The 15,307-nt window shown below is 44.4% G+C and overlaps 1 protein-coding gene across 4 annotated transcripts in view; it reads left to right on the top strand.

The window, feature by feature from the left end:
• The window catches only part of STK26 (serine/threonine kinase 26), a 54,407-nt gene extending 45,000 nt beyond the window's left edge, over positions 1-9,407 (top strand). For 2 of the 4 annotated variants that reach the window (XM_073358518.1, XM_073358521.1), the window contains 6 exons: positions 344-529; positions 3,402-3,550; positions 4,301-4,394; positions 4,874-4,936; positions 5,024-5,160; positions 7,498-9,407. In XM_073358518.1, coding sequence (XP_073214619.1) covers positions 344-529; positions 3,402-3,550; positions 4,301-4,394; positions 4,874-4,936; positions 5,024-5,160; positions 7,498-7,522 — 654 coding nt within the window. In that variant the 3' untranslated portion in view covers positions 7,523-9,407. The remainder of the gene's footprint in view (positions 1-343; positions 530-3,401; positions 3,551-4,300; positions 4,395-4,873; positions 4,937-5,023; positions 5,161-7,497) is intronic. The other 2 variants (XM_073358519.1, XM_073358520.1) reach the window with 2 other exon arrangements.
• Positions 9,408-15,307: the final 5,900 nt, after the last annotated feature.

Genomic DNA, 15,307 nt, shown 5'->3' with positions numbered 1-15,307 from the left:
CAAGTGTATATCCAGAGACCTCTTCTGTCTCTATTGTCTCTGGTTCTGTGTCCTATATCGCTATGCCTGGGACATTCTGGGAAACTTTACCACTTTCAGCATAAATTTCCTGACCTTTGTGTTTTTTATATTCATCACCTTTATGCTATGTTAACAGTGTATAAAATATGTGTACAGTAAGCATGTTTAAAAAGATATATGTAATTATTGCGCTGTCAGGAGCTCTTACAGAACTCCTCTTTTTTTTATTGGCTCTAGTATAGAATTCAAATAATAATCTGTGACACCTCAGTCTTCAACTTTGTATTCAGTGAGAATAAAACTCTTTATTTCATTCCCCCAGGCTGACATTTGGTCTTTGGGAATTACTGCTATTGAACTAGCCAAAGGAGAGCCACCCAACTCTGACATGCATCCGATGAGAGTTCTGTTTCTTATTCCAAAAAACAATCCTCCAACTCTATTAGGAGAATTCAGCAAACCTTTTAAAGAATTTATTGATGCATGTCTGAATAAGGACCCAACATTTGTGAGTATATCTCTCATCTGTGTCGTCTTAATGCTTGCAAAGCTCTTTGGCTGTGAAATCTACTACATAGGTGATGGGTGTAACGTGAGAGCCTGTGACTTTGTATGCTTCTCTATTGTAAGAGGGAGTGGAGTACCTTGTTGCTACTTAGACCTTACTCCTCCTCCCCATGGAGATGTTGAGATGACTAAAGAGAATTGATGATCGGCTCCAGAGACAGCTTCCTAAAGCACAGAAGGCGGTAGTATAATGCAGGTTTCAGAGTAGCAGCCGTGTTAGTCTGTATCCGCAAAAATAACAGGAGTACTTGTGGCACCTAAGAGACTAACACATTTATTTGAGCAGAAGCTTTTGTGAGCTACAGCTCACTTCATCGGATGCATGCAGTGGAAAATACAGTGGGGAGAAAACATGAAACAATGGCTGTTACCATACACACTGTAATGAGAGTGATCAGGTAAGGTGAGCTATTACCAGCAGGAGGGGGGCGGGGGGGAAAACAAACCTTTTGTAGTGATAATCAAGGTGGGCCATTTCCAGCAGTTGACAAGAACATGTGAGCAAACGAGCTTCTGATAGTGTGGCTGATGTGATTAGGCCCTATGATGGTGTCCCCTGAATAGATATGTGGACACAGTTGGCAACGGGCTTTGTTGCAAGGATAGGTTCCCGGGTTAGTGGTTCTGTTGTGTGATATGTGGTTGCTCATGAGTATTTGCTTCAGGTTGGGGGGCTGTCTGTAAGCAAGGACTGGCCTGTCTCCCAAGATCTGTGAGAGTGATGGGTCGTTCTTTAGGATAGGTTGTAGATCCTTGATGATGCGTTGGAGAGGTTTTAGTTGGGGGCTGAAGCTGATGGCTAGTGGCGTTCTGTTATTTTCTTCGTTAGGCCTGTCCTGTAGTAGGTAACTTCTGGGTACTCTTCTGGCTCTGTCAGTCTGTTTCTTCACTTCTGCAGGTGGGTATTGTAGTTGTAAGAACACTTGATAGAGATCTTGTAGGTGTTTGTCTCTGTCTGAGGGGTTGGAGCAAATGCGGTTGTATCGTAGAGCTTGGCTGTAGACAATGGATCTTATGGTATGGTCTGGATGAAAGCTGGAGGCATGTAGGTAAGTATAGCAGTCCTTAGGTTTCCGGTATAGGGTGGTGTTTATGTGACCATCGCTTATTAGCACTGTAGTGTCCAGAAAGTGGATCTCTTGTGTGGACTGGACCAGGCTGAGGTTGATGGTGGGATGGAAATTGTTGAAATCATGGTGGAATTCCTCAAGGGCTTCTTTTCCATGGGTCCAGATGATGAAGATGTCATCAATGTAGTGCAAGTAGAGTAAGGGCATTAGGGGACGAGAGCTGAGGAAGCGTTGTTCTAAGTCAGCCATAAAAATGTTGGCATACTGTGGGGCCATGCGGGTTCCCATAGCAGTGCTGCTGATTTGAAGGTATACGTTGTCCCCAAATGTGAAATAGTTATGGGTGAGGACAAAGTCACAAAGTTCAGCCACCAGGTTAGCCATGACATTAATCAGGGATACTGTTCCTGATGGCTTGTAGTCCGTCTTTGTGTGGAATGTTGGTGTAGAGGGCTTCTACATCCACAGTGTCCAGGATGGTGTTTTCAGGAAGATCACCGATGGATTGTTGTTTCCTCAGGTGAGTGGTGTCTTGAAGATAGCTGGGAGTGCTGGTAGCATAGGGCCTGAGGAGGGAGTCTACATAGCAAGACAATCCTGCTGTCAGGGTGCCAATGCCTGAGATGATGGGATGTCCAGGATTTCCAGGTTTATGGATCTTGGGTAGCAGATAGAATACCGCTGGTCGGGGTTCTAGGGGTGTGTCTGTGCGGATTTGTTCTTGTGCTTTTTCAGGGAGTTTCTTGAGCAAATGCTGTAGTTTCTTTTGCAAAAAGAAAAGGAGGACTTGTGGCACCTTAGAGACTAACCAATTTATTAGAGCATAAGCTTTCGTGAGCTACAGCTCACTTCTTCAGATGCATCTGAAGAAGTGAGCTGTAGCTCACGAAAGCTTATGATGCATCTGAAGAAGTGAGCTGTAGCTCACGAAAGCTTATGCTCTAATAAATTGGTTAGTCTCTAAGGTGCCACAAGTCCTCCTTTTCTTTTTGCGAATACAGACTAACACGGCTGTTACTCTGAAACCTAGTTTCTTTTGGTAACTCTCAGTGGGATCAGAGGGTAATGGCTTGTAGAAAGTGGTGTTGGAGAGTTGCCTAGCAGCCTGTTGTTCATATTCTGACCTATTCATGATGACGACAGCAACAGACTCCGAGAGACTGCTGAATTGGAATTACTTTGCAAACTGGACACCATTAACTTAGGCTTGAATAGAGACTGGGAGTGGATGTGTCATTACACAAGGTAAAACTATTTCCCCATGTTTGTTTTCCTCCCCTACTGTTCCTCACACGTTCTTGTCAACAGCTGGAAATGGCCCACGTTGATTATCACTACAAAAGGTTTTGGTCCCCACCCCGGTAATAGCTCACCTTACCTGGAGAGGAGGAAGCATGGGCCAACCTTGAATGATACCCCAGCAAGACTTACACTAAAATATATTTATTCTGGTTACAAACCTCATTGAATTGGAGAAGTATCATCAGTCAGCTTTGTCTAGGTGTCTGTTATCTAATACAGAAATCACTAATTGATCAATTCTGTAGCTGTTGTATGGGGTGATCATAGTCTTAGAGGATTATAAATGTAGGTTGTGTTTGGCTTCTTAGAAGCTCCTGTTACTATATGGATGTTTGGTTCTGGGCTGGACCAAGGAGGAGATGTTTTTAAATAACATTTAAAATCACAACATCTTTATGTAGGATAAGTGTAAATATCTTTGTGGTTTTGTTTTTTTTATAGCGCCCGACTGCAAAGGAACTCCTGAAACACAAATTCATTCTGAAAAATGCCAAGAAGACTTCTTATCTGACAGAACTTATTGACCGGTTTAAGAGATGGAAGGCAGAAGGGCACAGTAGTGATGAATCGGATTCAGATGGTTCTGATTCGTAAGTGTGTTTTAGTATGGCTTCTCTGAACATTACTAATGCAGCAGTGTTTCATTTGTATGTTGAGTTATAACTCACTGCTCTTGTTGTGCTATGCTGCAATCATTCTCGAGCTCGTGCGTTAGCAGCAGCCTTGCATGGAACTCGGCTCTCAAACTAGAGCCTATACTGTGATTTGCTTGTGTGCTATTCTTCCAATCTCTGTGGACTTAAATTCCAGTTCTGCTTCTGTGACAAGCGTGTCATGTCTTAGTCTTGCCCCAGTGTACACTTTGCCCTTGCTACCGAAGTACCAAACAGTTTGGTACAACTATCCGTTTCTGCTCAGGAGAGCCCCCCAGGGTTGAATTAGTAGATGTTGCGGGCCAGGATTGCCGTGTGTCTGGAAACCTGCCCAGCCCTCACCTGTCCAATGTCTGTAAGTGTTCCATTTGCTGGACACCAAATCATTGTCTTATGTAATTGTAGCCACATTTATTGGGCCACATAAGACAATGTCCTTGTCCCATAGAGCTTGCAGTTTGAGTTGTGACACGAGAGGGAAAAACGTGGTGGGGGGAGATGAGTTAGAACTATAAGATCTTGTAAAGTTCACTTAATTTATTTAACAATAAAGGTTCAATAGACATGAATTTTTAAGGCAGATGAAATTAACCATGCAGTTTCATTTGCATGCTCATTACCTGGGCTAGTTAAGTTTGTGTTTTTGACCACTGTCGTTGTAGAAGGTATCCTTGTGATTCTCTTTAGGGAGTCCAGCAACAAGGAGAATAATTCTCATCCTGAGTGGAGTTTTACTACAGTTCGAAAGAAGCCAGATGCAAAGAAACTGCAGAATGGAACAGTATGTACAATCTGAAGTTTTTTATTCTTAGAGCTGATTGGAAGCTGTTGACTTTTGGCTTCAGTCCTTATTTTTATTTTTCATAAAATAGAACAAAAATATCTGCTAGTAAAACCCCAAAATTAATTAATGGTGAAGTCCAGTGTCCATGGCAGCTTAGCCGTAGAGATAATACTGAGAGTTCATGGCACAATGTCTGTCTAGAGATAACTTAATTTTAAAGAATTACATAGAATTAATCTGACCGAGAAATGAACCATAATATAAAGTGGCATTGGTTCAGAAATATCATCAAGCATTTATTTCCAAACCACACTAGATTTGTTGAGGTAAAGTATATGTCTTTTGTGATGTGTTGCAAAGGTTCTGTTAAATATCAAGTCTTTTAAAATGATGATGCAAGCATAAATATGATTGCTTTTATAAATGCATATAGAATATATATATTATATTAAATATGTATGTTTGCTAACTTTTAGGATCAAGACCTTGTGAAAACCGTGAGTTGTTTAACTATGATAATCACACCTGTGTTTGCTGAGGTAAATCGTTAATTCAAAGTTCTCTTTGAAATTTGCACAAGCATTTTATAAATCTTTAAGGTACATCTGTGTTGGTCTTTCACTCAGCTTAAACAGCAGGACATAAATAATACTAGCAGGAAGAAAGCAATTGAAGAACTTGAGAAGAGCATCACTATGGCAGAATCTACATGTCCAGGGATCACAGATAAGATGGTGAAGAAACTTATGGAGAAATTTCAGAAGTAAGTTGGGGTTTTTTTGGAGGCATGTGGGGGGGCGGGGAGGGGCATTTAAAAAAATACAATATATATATATATATCATATTGTATGTAAACTACGTTAAAAATGTTACTTAAGTTGCAAAGTTCTGGTCTCAGATTAAGAAATGCCAGTGTTACAATTACCCAGGCAATCTTAATTCTGCTCCATTGTGCATCCATCCTATGTACTCGATGAGACTAGTGTGCTGTGAAAATAATCTTATGCCATCCTGTAGTTAGACTTTATCATGTGCATGTGTGTAAGAGGGGACCTGACTCGGTTTGCCTTCCACCTCCCCAAGCTCTCTGCCCCATGAGCTGGAGAAACTTCTACCGCATGTGGTGGCCCCTGAGGGAGGAATTGGCCATTGATGCTGTTTGCTGGGTGTGGAGGCTAGTTGGGGAGACCCCAGCCAGTTTGGCTCATTCCCCTAATCAACCTATTTAAAGCTGGTTGCAATTCAGAGGCAACAGTGTCTATCTTTATCTTTAGAATGTTTGTGATCAGTTGTTGTTTGGTCAAGCTACATAAACTCTTCCAGGAGGATAAAAGTGACAGACAAGAACTGGTGATTTTAGCAGTTTTTATCTTAGCGAAACATGTACAGAATTTCAAGAAAAGACACGTCTGTAGCTTGAGGGCTTTGTGAAGGTGCTATATGTCCCCACTGATTTCTGTAAAAAGAAAAGGAGGACTTGTGGCACCTTAGAGACTAACCAATTTATTTGAGCATGAGCTTTCGTGAGCTACAGCTCACTTCATCGGATGCAACCCTGATTTCTGTGTAACCCAATACAGTATAAAGAAAAGGAGGACTTGTGGCACCTTAGAGACTAACCAATTTATTTGAGCATAAGCTTTCGTGAGCTACAGCTCACTTCATCAGATGCTGTAGCTCACGAAAGCTTATGCTCAAATAAATTTCAGTCTCTAAGGTACCACAAGTACTCCTTTTCTTTTTGCGGATACGGACTAACACGGCTGCTACTCTGAAACCAATACAGTATAAGACAGTAGCATTTATATGTTCACAGATTCACAGATTCACAGATATTAAGGTCAGAAGGGACCATTATGATCATCTAGTCTGACCTCCTGCACAACGCAGGCCACAAAATCTCACCCACCCACTCCTGCGAAAAACCTCTCACCTATGTCTGAGCTACTGAAGTCCTCAAATCATGGTTTAAAGACTTCAAGGATAATCCCATGTATATCAGAAAAAGTGATGCCACATTTTTAAAATGAATGGTGCAATTCCCAGACTTTATAAAAATCAACACTTCCTTAATTCTGGTCCCTAAAGGAAAATTAATTTTTTAGGTCAACAGATATTTATCAGTTTAGGTTTCATTCAAATATTGACCTAGAAATACCATTTTGTATTTTTCCAGAAGGTTCTTTATCATTCCAAAATCTGCATGCTTGTTTTAATTAAAAGCAAACAGTAAAAAAAAGGTTTTATTCACTTAGAACACATAAAGGCATGCAAAGTACGGCAGAAATTAAGGGAGGAGTACAGTACACAGTTCTAATGCTGAGTGGACAAAATGAAGATAAAAGGAGTTACAAAACTGAAACATTATTGCTATTTTAACAGACTGAGAGTAATCAAACACATTTATGATCGCTTAATACATTGTTTAAGGTGGAATAATAGAATTTGGGTCAAGTGTGTTTTCTTATCCAGTTTCATATAATTTGTTAGACATATTGCATTATATATAATCCCTAGACTGCAGTAAAAATGTAGTGTTCATTCCCTTTGTCTGCCATCTTTACATGCTGAGCACCTCTCTATGCAAATACTCTCATTGAGATCAACGGAGAGAGTCTTCTCAGCATGAACAACAGTGGCAAAATAAAGGGAGAATCTATTTGAGAACTTCATTTCTTTCTAGAAAACGTTTTAGCTATTGTAGTTACAAATAACACTTCCAGTTACTATAAATGAAAAATTAATGGTAAAAACAATTATTCTCTTTGTTCTTTATTTACACTGCAGTTTTAATGTAGACACTTCCTTGTTGAAGAGACATTTATAAACTTTACCAGGGGAGCAGATAAGCCCTTGACTCACCTTTTTTTAAAAAAAATTCACTGCATGTTATTTCAAGGGTCTTCTATGAGAAACATTGCCCCTTGGGTTTTTTTCATATCTGTGTAGGCAATCAGGTTAAAAGCTAATGTTTCTGAGATAAGATTAATGCACTTACTTGTTTAGTAGCTTTATACACTGAAGTGTGGTGCATTCATGTGCTGTGTACCAAGTTGGAATAAAGTGAATACAGTTCTTATTTGTGTATTTTTATGCATAGGATTTCTGTTAATGACTCATCCTAAGAAACTTCCCATAAATGACTGCTGTTTCATATGGACCCAGTGAAACCCACCAAAACTACTTCAAGCTTGGCAGTGCTTAGCTCATGAGCTCCTTGTGCCTTTTGGATCTTTGCAACATATTGATGAGGAGGAGGACGATGATGATCAAGGATTTGGAAGACCCTACTTAACTATTTTGTGATGGTGTACATGGTTTTATATTTTCAGGAAATTATTTTGTAAAGAACAACTTTTAATATTGTAGTTTCATCTGTTTAATCAGATAAATGTTGAGGTGCAGTTTTGCTTTTAGATGTGGCCGTTACTTTAGTTAATAGGAAGTGTAAGTACAGTATGTTTTTATGCTTTTTGTTACTGTACATTGATGGGAACGTGCAGGTCTTTTGTATTCATAAGTTAAACTTTTGTAAATCACTAACATGCTTCATAAATAGCTTTTTTCACAAGCCTATACTTAGTGGGTAGGATATTGCCGTAGCACCTGCTTTGATCACCATAGGTTTATCATACCCTAAAACTAAACCTGCAACAATATCTATCATACTTCTAAATTGGTACCGTATTTTAGGCAGCTCTATGATTATACACATTTGAGAGCAATATGTCAGTAGTTTGCAGGTGATATGTAGCAGCAGGTATATCCTGATGTACAGTAGATGTATTACCTTTTAGAACAGATTTAGAAGTAGTAATTAAATCTTATTCATCATGGTAGGAAATTTAAAGCAATACAGATGCAAGGGGCGGGGGGGAGGGCTTTGGCAATAATGGACAGAAATTGAAGTCCAGTTTAATTTAAATTTCTTTCTTTTGCGTATAAAAACAGCGCATTGTATGCTTGGGTGGGAGGTAGCCAGAGAGAAGTTGGGTGTCATGTGATAAATACCTCACAAGCAGGTATCCATAGAACACCAGCGTTCTGGGGGGTGGTGGTGGTTTCCTGTAAACTATTTATACACTTCTGTCCTTAAAGTACATTAAAGGCAGTACATCCACATCATTTGTTCATAATTTTCTGAAAGTGTATTTTAAATAGGTATTTACCAGTTAATATGCAAATAATTGAGTTATAGATATTCTTTCACTAAAAGGTTGTACTGTGCAGTACAGAATGATTTTTTCCCCTGAAGTAGGTAAGACTATAAAATTGCTTTCAGTTATATATTTATGGTACTGCTAGATGGGTAATGTCCTTTTTTCTTTTCAACCCAGTATGTATATTATGCTGAAGTTTTGAACTGGGATTGTATTTCAGTACTTAGCTGTGGAACTGTTGGTGTAAATTTATTTTTGATAAAGGCTGGATGTGTTTATTTTATGGTTCCTGCACATTTTGTTTTTGCACAAAAGTCATTTTAAAGAAATCTGAAATCTGTCTGCCAAATATTGGAAAAAGTAACGGTGTGCAAACAAATACTGCATTTTTAGTCAAAAGTTGCCATTACATCGTTTTTATATAAAGGACACTCGTGAGAGATGGTGGTTAGACATGCCAAGGACAATTATTTTCAATGGTGCCTACACTGTAAAAATTACTTTTAACTCCTTGTTTTAATTTTAAAGAAATGTTTCTGTTTAAAACTTTTCATCTGCTATATAACTAAAACTCAATTAGAATTTATATCTGAGAAAAAAGTCTGGAAATAGTTTTGAAAACAATAATGTTATGGATTAAATAAATATTTTTATAAGTGTAAAAGCAGCAAAAGTTGTATATACAGTTGATCTGAGGCTTTACAAAATAACTGCATCACAGATACAAATTGTAGTGCTCCTATAGCTTATGTAGTTGTTAGTCCTGTAAATCTGTTTATAGATGTAGCTTATTTCAATGTTTTGGGGTTTAAAATGGTTTAAAAATAAATATTTAAGTTCTGTAAACTTTCATGACCCTGCTTTGTTGTGCATTTTATTTTGGATTTAGTTAAATTTGCAAATTATTGTTTTATGGTTTCCAAGTTTTAAATGTTTCTATTTAAACAAAAGTGCTCCTTGCAAAGAGTTGCATGTTACTTTAGAAAATGGTGTTTTTTCCCATGCTGACCTTGTCCAAAGAACACCTATTGGAATTTAGACAGCGTGGAATGCTAGACATGTGGAACAACTACAGTATTCAGTTTGATCTCATTCTTGAAGCATAATCTATCAGTATGTGCGCATGCAGACATATATATGGGACCGTTGACAGAGTTGTAGACATTTCAGAACGTCAAAACTTCACTGTGAACTCATATTTCAGATTCAAGGTACAGAAAGCATGGTGCCCCAGTTAACTTTGATTTTGTACTTGTCTGTCTCCTCACCAAGAATCTCACTAAACTACTACATACTCATTTCTCAGAATTCAAAACCTGTTATTTTTAATTCCATTGTCACTTTCCCTCAAGATGATGTTTTATTTGGGCTGGAGGGGTGTTACTGAGAGGTGATCCTTTCTGAATTTAGTAATTGAAGGCTACGTCCTCATCTTGATGCCTGGGGCTTTATTCTACGTAACTCTAAATGAAGCCTGTCCTGAGTGGCTAGAGCAGTGGGCTTAGTACCACTCCATGCTTGCTGTGTGACCTCAGCCAAGTCACTGAACTACTGTCTGTTTCTTTCCTTGTCAAATGGTACAACGCTTACCTACCTCAGAGGGATGTTGTGAAGCTAAGTTCATTGATGGCCGTGAAGAGCCTTGGTCTTTGGTAGTGCTGTCCATTGGAGGAACTGCAAATATTGTGTTTCAAATGGGATTTACTCTGCTGAAATCCTGTGCCTCCATGAGGAGAGTAAATTATACTTTTAGTATAGAGGGTTCATTAGGGAACCATCCTCTGACTAGTGTATTTTCCACCTTGCGTTGAGAATTGACATTTTAGTCACTTATGGAAATAGAATCGCATTAAAAAAAGAAATGTATTCTATTCGTCATACTTGCATATCCGAGTCCTTTGTCAATGTAATCCTCCCTAAAACCCCTTAACTCAGCTTCTCTCAGATTCCACCAAGATTTTGTACCGTGTACAGGTAGTAATCGTAATCGTAAAAATCTGTTCTTAGAACAGGTGACTGCTTAGTGAATAGAAAACAATATTTCCCACACACCAGGGCTAAAGGAGATTTCAGGTTTGCCTGTCCATGTTCAGATGCTTCCAGTTTGGCCCTTAAGACACCACCTCTCTGAGGTCACCTGGCATGTTGTTGTTTTTTTTAAATGCTACTTCTCCCTCCAAGACCATGTGGCTGGAACCTTTTCAATTATATACAGAAGTGCAGGCTTGTCATGCGTTCTGTTTGACCACAAATCCTATTTTTAAAATAGGTCTTATCCACATATCCTTCTTCTATGTCAGCGAGGGGAGGAAGTCTGTACAATGCTGTGTGTATGTTGTGTTAATCTGTCAAGTTACATAATCTGTCCTGTTCTGAAACTGGATGCAAAAGACAAGTGCCTAGATCCTTATCCCCATCTTAGAGCATCAGGTAGTGCTTTCTCTCATGCAAGAATGGTGCATTGTGGGAGCAGGCCCTGGGAAGGAGGACAGGCGTCTGGAGTTGATATGCTCCAGTGATCCTGGATTGACTGAGCAGCTCTAGAGGCCTGTTACTGCCAGCACAAGTTGGAGCAGCCCTGCATCTGATCTAAATTTGTGTTCATGAGGTTAGGGTCGGGGGGGAAAGTGGCAAATATAACCTATGCACCTGAGAACTTGGCCCTGTAGTAGGAAGAAAGCATGAGACATAAGCCCTTGTGTCAGAGGCCTGGAATGAGGCAGGACCTGAACACAGAATCTGGCAAGAACAGAGCTGATATTGTAGAAATACACATTCCTAAGAAGAGCTAGGCACAGAGTGCTCATGCAAACACATCCCAATATCAAGTGGTACCAGAACGTCCCACTATCAAGGACGATACAAAAACATTCCCCAAGGATAACAGGAACACACTGATAAGGTCAGGGTAACTACGCAATAAAAATGTTTTACTCAAACCAACATGTACAAGAGGATGGTTAGAGGCAGTATTGATTTGTTCGTATCAGAGTAGAAAGATGTATCTCTGAGGGAGTATCTTCGTCCAGCTGAGGGGGAAATGGACACAGCTCAGAGAATGGCGGGACTTTCCATTGTCATGGGTATACGTGTCTTAGCATCCTTGTAGAGTCTGCCAGGTGCTATTACTGTGCTTCATTGACAATAAACCTGGCCTGGCACCTTCGTACCTTCAGGGATCTCGTGGTCATTGGGCAGTTTGCTCAAGCTCTGCTGTGCCAGCTGTCTGCGCAGAGCTGGGGCAGCCCACAGGGAAAACACACACACAGTCAAACACCTAACCACAGGCCCTACAACTGGAAAAGCAGTTATCCATCCCTTACCAATTCCTCATCCTGGCCTGATGCAATTGTGGGGGGTGGGCTCTGAGTCTGTTGCAATAAAGGGAGTTTGCTGTAACCTGTTGGATTTTATCTGTGCTAACATCCCCCATATCTAATGAAGGGCTAGAGGCTGGAGCAGGCATGTTACAATCAGACCTGGCCTACAAACACCATAAACACTGCTGTCAATGGAGCGGGGCCTGCCTGCACTGAGCTCAAGATGGGCCTCCCACCCAGTCCATCTTCTAAAACTGGTCACAGAGCGGACCACCTCGAGCACCCCCAGCTTGACATGCTAAACCATGTGTTCGGCCCTGCGCTCACATTGCTGCTCTCCCTGGTTCTGCCGTGACAGCCAGGAAAGAACCTGGAATTTCCCAGGAACGTGGGACAAAGTGTCCGTTTCAAAGGAAGCCCAGCTGCTCGAACGGAAAGGGGTGTGGAGCCGTGCCTTGCCCTTCCCACACGCAAACTTGTGCAACCCCCGAGAGAGGCTCAAACCAAACCTGCACCAGGAAATGCAGCGTCAGGAGACGGGCTTCCAGCCTCCACCTTGAACTCTGCCGCTTGGCGATGGCAGTAGAAATAGAACCACCGTCCCATCCCGAACACAGCTGCAGCTTGCTGTGGGCCCAGCCCCGCGCCGCATCATGGTTCCTATGCATGCGCGCTCAGCCTGTCCCTGGGCTCTGTGTGGGAGCCACACTTGCGGCTGGTTGCCAGACATCAGGCAGGCCCCTCACCAGGCTCACCGTTCTGCCTCATGGGCCCCAGGGGGTGGTGTCAGTGACAACGGGGAGTAGAAGGGTTTGTCACCTCTTCCAGCCTACCAAACTGGCCACAGTGGGTCAGGCCAAAGATCCATCCTGCCCGTTAGTGTGTCTCCTGACAGGGGACAGGGCCAGCTGCTTCAAAGGCAATTAACAGAACAGGGCAATTAGCGAGTGATCCAGGCCCAGCTTCTGGCAGTGAAAGGTTTAGGGACACCCGGACCGTGGGGTTCCATCCTTGGCTAAGAGCCAGTGATGGACTCATCCGCCATGAAATTCTTTTTTAAACCCATTTCCAGTTCTTGCCTTCATAACATCCTGTGGCAAAAAGTGCCACGGGCTGACTGGGCGAAGAAATACTTCCTTGTTTTAAACCAGCTGCCTAGCCGTGTCAGCGTGTAACCCCCCCGGCCCACACATACACCCCCCCACTCGTGTGTTATGTGAAGGGGTAACACACCAGGCATGATGGTCTAGACCTTGGTCATCCTACTCAACAGTCCCTCGCAGTTTAGTTTTGCCTCATGAAGCTGCTCCACACCCCAATCACCTCTGGGGCCGTTCCCATTTCCAACAGATCCGATGGGGGCGACCAGGACCGTACGCAGCAGTCAAGGTGCGGGCGTCCCATGGATTACTATAGTACCATGGTGTTTACGTCTTAGCTACCCCGTTCCTAAGCGTGACGCCCCAAGTGGCTGTGACGCACCGTTTTCCCAGGGCGCACGAGCGCCAGCAGGCGGGCTCAGGGAGGGGTGAGGGAGGGCCATCTCCCTGGGGCCTCTTTTGGGCAGGGGTGCACTACGCTGTTGTGACTCTGGAGGGAAGGGGGCAGGCTGTGGGGGTGGGGGTGGGGGGGAGAGACGCCTTTCTCGGGTGGCTAAACATCCTGGTCCGTTTGCGTGCGTGTAGGTCCAAGGGGGCAGCGGCCTGTTGGCAGCGCCTTTGTTGGGGGGGGGCCTCACAGGCACGGCCCCGCACCCTTAAAGCCCTTGGCACAAAGACTTTTGTTGGTGAATGGCCCTTGGGCCTTGCAAGCGTGCGCACGCGAGGCCCGCGTTTCTGCCTGGCAGCACCCCTTAGCCTGGCTGCCTGGTGAGGGTTGGCACGGCCGTGCGGAGAGGGCAGCTAGTACCAGAGGGCTACAGCTACTGCTGGCAGGGAGCGAGGGCAAAAGCCTTGGCCTCCATGGCCGTAGCGGACGTGAGCTTAGCCACACGCGGCTGGCCCGTGCCAGCTGACTCAGGCTCACGGGCCGGTTCATTGTGATGCAGCCATTTGGGCTGGAGCCCAGGCCCCTACGAGGTGGGAGGGGGGTGGGGCCTGCTGGTGGAAAAAGGCCCCGCTCAGCACCGCCGTCCAGCCCGTTAAAAGGCAAGTCGGTGGCACCGCGGGGCTGGCAGGCTCCCTGGGAAGCAGCCAGCGTGTCCCACAAGCGCCGAGGCGAAGGGGTGGCCACCGGGGCTCCTTGTGCTGTGAAGGAGGAAGGAGTGAGCAATTGGCGGGAGGGGGAAATGGAAGGAGCTGTGGGGGGCTGCTCAGGGAAGGGGCAGGGAGTGGCCCCCTCGTGTTCGTTTTTTCTGCAATAAGAAAGTTAGCACCCCCTGACTGGCCAGCCCTAGGTGTCTAACTGCCGTGTAGACAGACAGGCCCCTCGCACTGCCCTTTCAGCCAGGCCCCTACAGACGTGCCCAAGATGGCAAACGCTAACGGGGCAAATGCCCGGGTTTGCCAAAAAAGTTGGGCTGTCCGGGGCCAAAACTGGCCATATGGAATTGCAAGTCCGGGATCTCCAAACTTTTTCAGTCACCCCCCCTCCGCACACACACACCCAGTCAGCACCCCTTCCTCCCTCCCCACCCCCTGCCAGGAGCAATGGGGCCAAAGGTGCAGCTGGGAGCAGGGTAGGGTGGGTGACACTCCTTGCCCATCCCCTTGTGGGAGCTGACCCAGGCCCCGCCCTGTCCCCTCCATGAGCTCCACTGTTTGGGACCACTGCCCTAGGCTGCAATAAGAGCCACCCAGGGAGCCCGGCCAGCTGTAGGGAGCCCAGGCCTTCCACCTGCCCTGGGAGCGGGGACCCCGAGAGCAGCCCCTGGCCCACATCCTTGCACCCCAAGGTGCACCACCCAGGGCAGGTGGAGGGCCCAGGGCTCCCCACAGCAACCAGGCCCCCTGGGCAGCTCTTACCATGGCCCAGCTTCTGGCCAGTCAGGGGACATGGAAGGGGAAGAGCAGGGGGCAGGGCCCCATGGCAGGGATGTGGAGGCCCAAAAGTTCTGTGTGTAAATAAATCTTCATCCGCCTCTGCCCAGGAGTCAAAATACTCAGCACCTGAGGCGCTGCGTGAGGGAGTCAACCTCAGGGCCCTTCTCTGGCAAGGTCCCTTGGGGTGGGGGTCCCTTTGGAAATCCAACCAAGAGTTTTGCTGCTTCAAGCAGTGAGGCAGCCGACCCAGGGATGGTCCAGAAGGGGGTCAGCAAATGGCAGCTGGCAGGGGCCAGGCAGGGCCGCTCTGTGGAGGGGGTGCAGGATTGTGATGAGTGTCCTGCGATCTCCAGGTTTAACCCGCACCTGCTGTGCATCCGGTGGGTGACCCTGGGTGGAGCAAGGAGGAAGCTAAACACCTGGGCATTCGACGGGTACGTAGGCTCCAC

Source organism: Lepidochelys kempii, chromosome 9 (genome assembly GCF_965140265.1).
Source record: "Lepidochelys kempii isolate rLepKem1 chromosome 9, rLepKem1.hap2, whole genome shotgun sequence".
NCBI lineage: Eukaryota > Metazoa > Chordata > Testudines > Cheloniidae > Lepidochelys > Lepidochelys kempii.
Note: the sequence above shows the minus strand (reverse complement) of the source record. Positions and strands in the feature narration are given on the sequence as shown.